At 51.1% G+C, this 6,177-nt stretch overlaps 1 protein-coding gene across 1 annotated transcript; it reads right to left on the bottom strand.

Annotated features, from left to right (window-relative positions):
• Positions 1-442: 442 nt before the first annotated feature.
• On the bottom strand, positions 443-1,060 carry LOC125943998 (uncharacterized). Its single transcript, XM_049663676.1, has one exon. The coding sequence runs from the start codon at positions 1,058-1,060 to the stop codon at positions 443-445; it is 618 nt and encodes a 205-aa protein (XP_049519633.1).
• Positions 1,061-6,177: the final 5,117 nt, after the last annotated feature.

Here is a 6,177-nt window from a genome sequence, read left to right as displayed (position 1 = left end):
TGAACTAGTATAGCCCCACTAACTCTCGGCAATTTTTTTTGCCGGTGTCAGGCACCACTGCATGCCTGAAAATGTAGTGGACTGGAGCAGGATTCGAACTTACGACCTTCAGATTTGAAGTCGGGTGTTCTACCTCTGCTCCACGCCACCACCTAATCAATACTCAGAGGAAGATAATACTTCTGACAGGAACAACATACTGTTAGTTACTAATTAACGACGCAATTACATTACCAGAACCAAACCACTTCAATCTATAAGAGGACATAATCCCAACAAAGGTCTATTTCAGATATAAAATAAGAGAAAACACTGGCTTCACCTCTGCTGGTAAGGAACATGGCGCTTCCACTTCTGCAAATTTTTAAACTTCCTTGCAAGGAAAGCACGAACCACTTTTATGATGCACATAATACGCTGGGCAAATGTATTGATGCAGGACTCACAGAAATAGATGCGCTGCTAAAATCGGTGGTGAGAGGTTTGTGATGCCTGCAGCTATTATAACAATGTCGTCAAGTAGTCCCACCATGCTCCATGGGATTCTTGTTGACAACACTTTGAATATTTTCATTCGCTGTATAGCACGCTCTACATGAGCTCTTGCTGATGCTATCTTTTGTGTTCTAAGTGCATTACCCTTTGACATCTGCTTTTGTTTTCTGAATGGAGGCCTGATTAACTCAATTAAGTTGTCCGCACAAATTTCATCAGTAAGAAAGCCAGGGTCCGCCATTATGACATCTGATGTCGAGTCTAGTTGCTTGATGAGGCAGCTTTGCTCAAAAACGGCCTTGTCTGAGATGCGGCCTCCATATCTTTGGCTTATGTGGGCAATAGGACCACTTGGTGTAACAGTCACCATATATTTAATCGTGAAACCTTTCTTATAGAAGGAGTAGGTCTGTAATGCACATCGCAAACAGTTGGGCTGGCCAATAGGAATTTCGGTGCAATCTACAATGACACGCACGTTACTGAAGTGTTTAAAACAGACAGGCAAATGTTCAACATCTTCTTTTGGTGGCACAGTCACAGTTACTTTTAGAATTTCAGACATCAACTTAACATCTCTGCAATTATGTTGCTACATGTAGTTAGAGAACAGTTAAAAAGGTGACTCAAGAATGGAGTGGAAATATTGTGCTTCAGTTTCAACAATGTCAACGCAATTCTTTCTTTTGCACAGAACTGGTGCCGTCCTGAAAGCGGATGAATTTTTGTGTAGCACGTCCCAAGAGCATTCAGAACATCGACTGATGGTAGGCCTGTGAATGTATTTACGTTGCTACTATTTATCGTGTCCACAAAATTCTGTGGAAAAGAACCCGATGTCACTTGGACAGCCTTGTTTTTATAGGAGGAAACTTGCCACATCTTTTTCTTCTCTCGAGTACTCTGCCGTTAATGTCCGGGGGCCAGGTTGGCAAGCACATTCCTGTCACAAAACAAAAGCAAGAGTTATAATGTCTGACATAGCTGATGCGAGATGTAGCTTCTTTTTTGTCAAAGTACTTTTTTCCAATAGTGCACGCCAATGTGTTAAATTCAATGTTGGAAGTAGCAAATCCAGGGGTTTTGCATCAGTTACTGTTCACCCATCACAAACCATAATGCTTTCACCAAGGAAATCCAGAAAGCATGCTGCCGGCTAGGTAAAGACAGCTACCACATCGCATATATATAGAAAAATAAATTACCATATCTGCTATGTCCTTGTCACTTATGGTGTTTACAAGGCTTTGGTCCATGCTGTTAGGGAATGGGAGATCGTCCTGCAATGTCAGATAAATTTAGTCCAAGGAACTAGTGGTTAAGCAATGTGTGCACAAGTTGCAGTGAATGTGCATTCATCACACACCACATGATATAATGCTTTTACGAAGTAAATCCAGAAAGCATGCCGCCGTCTAGGTAACGACAGCTACCACAATACATTTATACAAAAAGATATTACCATATTTTCTTTGTCACTTATTTGGTCAATGCTGCTGCTGTCAGGGAATGGGAGATCATCCTGCAATGTCAGAGAGTTTAGTACCAAGGAACTAGTGGTTAAGCAATGTGTGCACAAGTTGCAGGCAGCCAATTTACCATGGTGGTCGTGCTGACAGGTGCACGGGGATATGCCTCTGCTTCTAATGGAGAGGCAGGAGTCTGTTTGCTTGATTCATGCTATAATGCATTAAAAAGTGTAGACATTATTTATTGCAGGCTTGTAGGCATGGTATATTGCCACCTGTAGGTAGTGGGTCGAGGGCAAGAGTGGGTCGAGCCCAAGAGAAGAAAGAAGACCGCGCGCCCCTTCTCTGCTCGAGCCAGCCCCGACGGTCGCGTCTTCCAAGAGCCAGCTGCTCTACGTCTATTAAACCTTCTGGGCTACTCCTCGAGGCTCGTGACAAACTGGTGGAGGTGCTGGGTAAGCGTCTTCACGGATGTTGCAGACCCCTCCAAGGATACGCGCTACGAATCCAGTGCCTGTCGACACTCCCGTGCATCGGGCCAGCCGCAGGATCAGGGGACTGTCTCCAGAAGTCGTCAACGCTACAGTTCCCACCACATCAACCGGTATGACCAGCGCTTCCCTTCAAACCACCCCAACCGGTACGGGAAGCACGATGTCGAACCGGTACACACTTGAGAGCCCACGGATTCCGAAGACGTTTCACGACACAGTGTTCGAAGACGTCGAAGACTGGATGGTCGAATACGAGCGCGTGGCCTCCGTGAACGAATGGAACGAAACGGAAAAACTCCGACACGTCTACTTCTACCTGGAGGATGGCGCGCGTACGTGGTTTCAGAACCGCGAGGAGCAACTGACGTCGTGGCGCGAGTTTTGTCGGCAGCTCTTGGAGACTTACACCAGTGCCGATCGCCACGAACGAGCGGAACGAGCGATTCAAGCCCGCGTCCAGTTGCCAAACGAAACTGTGACCACGTACGTTGAAGACATGACGCGCCTCTTCCGACGAGCGGATCCAAGGATGACGGAGGAGAAGAAGTTACGTCATCTGATGCGCGGGGTCAAGGAGCAACTCTTCGCTGGCCTCGTACGGAGCCCTCCGAAGACGGTCGCGGAGTTCTTGTCCGAGGCCGTGACCATGGAAAAAATGCTTCTGCACCGCTCGAACCTATATGAGCGGCAAGCGAACAGCATGTCTACTGCTGACATTTTCGCGGCCATAGGCAGCAACGGTGACTCTCTGCGAGAACTCATCCGCTCTGTAGTGCGTGAAGAGTTGCAAAAGGCCGCTGTAACACCGCAACCTACGGTAAGCTCCATAGCAAGCATTATAAAGGACGAACTGCACCAGGCCCTTCGTGACACCTTGCCTCCTGCTAACGCCGCGCCAGTACCTGCTGAATACCCCCGTGCGACCTACGCGGAAGCCCTGAAGCGCCCTGCTTCCTCTCCGCCGCTGTTCGTTCGTGCTGTTCCTACGGTGTCAGTTCAGTCGGCACAGCCGATACCGTACTACGACGCTGGGTACACCACGCCGCCCGTTGTTCATGCCGCTCCATTTACCCACCATTCGGAGCGAGCGGTTCACCACGTCGACGACAGACGCCCGCCCCCTCGGAAGTCGGATGTTTGGCGCACACCCGATCATCGGCCTCTGTGCTTCCACTGCGGTGAAGCTGACCACCTGTACCGCCAGTGCCCATACCGGCGCCTTGGGATTCGCGGCTTTTCCGCATACTCGCCGCCGCCCCGATACGGCCAGCGACCCCGGGACATTGAGGACTACCTCTCTCAGCAGCGCTTGCCACCGCCTGCCAGGCGGCAGTCGCGATCGCCGTCTCCGAGACGATTTTCACCTCCGTCCCAGCGGTATTCTCCCGAGCGGTCGACCAGTCCCCGCCGGGAAAACTAACTGAGGCGATCTTTGGGGGCGAGGTCGCTGACGGTCGAAGCGCTGAAGACCTCCGACGGACGCAGTTACGGAAACCTACCGATCCGACATCACCTGCAGCTGAACGGGACGACCGGCTTTCGCTCGATATACCAGTGACTATTGACGGTTATGCCGTTAGTGCTTTAGTGGACACCGGAGCAGACTACACGATTCTAAGCGGGAAAATAGCAACGCAGCTGAAGAAAGTTATCACGCCCTGGCATAACTCGCAGATTCGGACGGCTGGAGGCCACGTCGTCACTCCACTGGGCGCCTGCACGACTAGAGTTGAGATTCAAGGATCAACATTCGTAGCGAGCTGCCTTGTCTTACGCGAATGCTCCCGCGACGTTATTCTTGGGGTTGACTTCCTGCAGGAGTACGGCGCGATTATCGATCTGCAAGAGCGTCGTATCACTTTCTCTTCCGAACGAGCAGTCGACGTGCAAGACGGCCAACGGCGCGACGACGTACTCCGTGTTTCGGCAGACAGTGTAACGCTTCCTCCACGAGCCAGTGTCCTCGTCGACGTTACATGCTGTGGCTTACGCGATGGCGAAGCGGTGGCCGAAAGCAACTTGGAACACCTACTGAAGCAAGGTGTTTGCGTGGCTCGAAGTGTTATACAGATTCGTGCTGGTCATTCGCAATTGCTTGTCACCAACTTTAACTACGAGCACCGACACCTCTTCCGCGGCACTTCATTAGCGTTTGCAGACGCAGTAGCAAACGTTAACAACTGTTTCACGTCAGAAGTAGTGGAGACAGCAGACACGTCTCTGGGCCATCTCGACATCAATTCTGAACTGTCCACCGATAGCCAGACAGCACTGCGCAAGCTCTTGCTTGAATTCAGGACATGCTTCGCACATTCTTCCAAGGTACGCCAGACTTCCATCACTAAACACAGGATCATCACGTACGAAGACGCACGCCCGATACACCAGCAGCCTTACCGCGTGTCGGCAAAAGAACGCGAAGCCATACGTACGCAAGTCCGGGAGATGCTTGACGATGGCGTCATCGAACCTTCCAACAGCCCGTGGTCGTCTCCGGTCGTTCTTGTCAAAAAGAAAGACGGAACGCTACGCTTCTGTGTCGACTACCGCAAGCTCAACAACGTGACTAAAAAGGACGTGTACCCGCTGCCGCGTATCGACGACTCGTTAGATAGACTACGGCGTGCCCACTATTTTTCTTCTCTCGATTTAAAAAGTGGGTACTGGCAAATCGAGGTAGATGAACGCGACCGAGAGAAAACAGCCTTTGTGACTCCAGATGGGCTCTATGAATTTCGAGTGCTTCCTTTTGGCTTGTGTTCAGCCCCGGCTACTTTCCAACGAATGATGGACACTGTCCTTACTGGACTGAAGTGGCAGGCCTGTCTTGTGTACCTGGATGATGTGGTCATCTTCTCCGAAACGTTCGAGCAGCATCTTCACCGCCTACGGAGTGTGCTAGAAGCCATCCGATCGGCAGACCTCACACTTAAGCCCGAAAAGTGCCACTTTGGTTACGAAGAGCTCAAGTTCCTCGGGCATGTAGTAAGCGCCAAAGGGGTCCGACCCGATCCAGACAAGCTTGCCGCTGTGGCCGCGTTTCCAGCTCCTGCCGATAAGAAGGCCGTCCGGCGCTTCCTGGGTTTGTGCGCCTACTATCGCCGGTTTATTAAAGGCTTTTCGAAGATAGCGGAACCCCTGACCCGCCTTACAAGGGACGATACGCCATTTGTGTGGCATAACGAGCAACAGGCGGCTTTTGCTGAATTACGACAGCGCCTGCAGTCAGCACCCGTTCTTGCACATTTTGACGATGATGCTGATACTGAGGTGCATACCGATGCTAGCAGCATTGGCCTTGGCGCAGTGCTCGTTCAGCTTCAAGATGGAGTGGAAAGAGTTGTAGCGTATGCCAGCCGCTCCCTGTCCCGTGCCGAGGCGAATTATTCGACTACGGAGAAAGAGTGCCTCGCGGTCGTGTGAGCGATCATCAAGTTTCGACCCTATCTCTATGGTCGTCCCTTCAAAGTAGTGACGGACCACCATGCCCTCTGTTGGCTGGCAAGCATGCGCGCCCCTTCAGGACGACTGGCACGGTGGAGCTTGCGGCTACAGGAATTTGAGATCACCATCGTTTATAAGTCTGGCCGTAAGCATGAAGACGCTGACACGCTGTCCCGCGCACCCATTGATCCTGCCAGTCAGGAAACAGAGGATGATGACGGCTTCCTGGGCGCCATTAGTTCGTCGGACTTGAGCAGACGGCAGCGTGACGACGC

The sequence above is a fragment of the Dermacentor silvarum genome, chromosome 1 (genome assembly GCF_013339745.2).
Source record: "Dermacentor silvarum isolate Dsil-2018 chromosome 1, BIME_Dsil_1.4, whole genome shotgun sequence".
In the NCBI taxonomy this organism is placed as follows: domain Eukaryota; kingdom Metazoa; phylum Arthropoda; class Arachnida; order Ixodida; family Ixodidae; genus Dermacentor; species Dermacentor silvarum.
This window is presented reverse-complemented; position numbering and strand designations above follow the sequence as displayed.

Bases quoted from the DNA above. Each gene is read 5' to 3' on its own strand.
- LOC125943998 (XM_049663676.1), bottom strand. From the start codon at position 1,060: ATGTCTGAAATTCTAAAAGTAACTGTGACTGTGCCACCAAAAGAAGAT.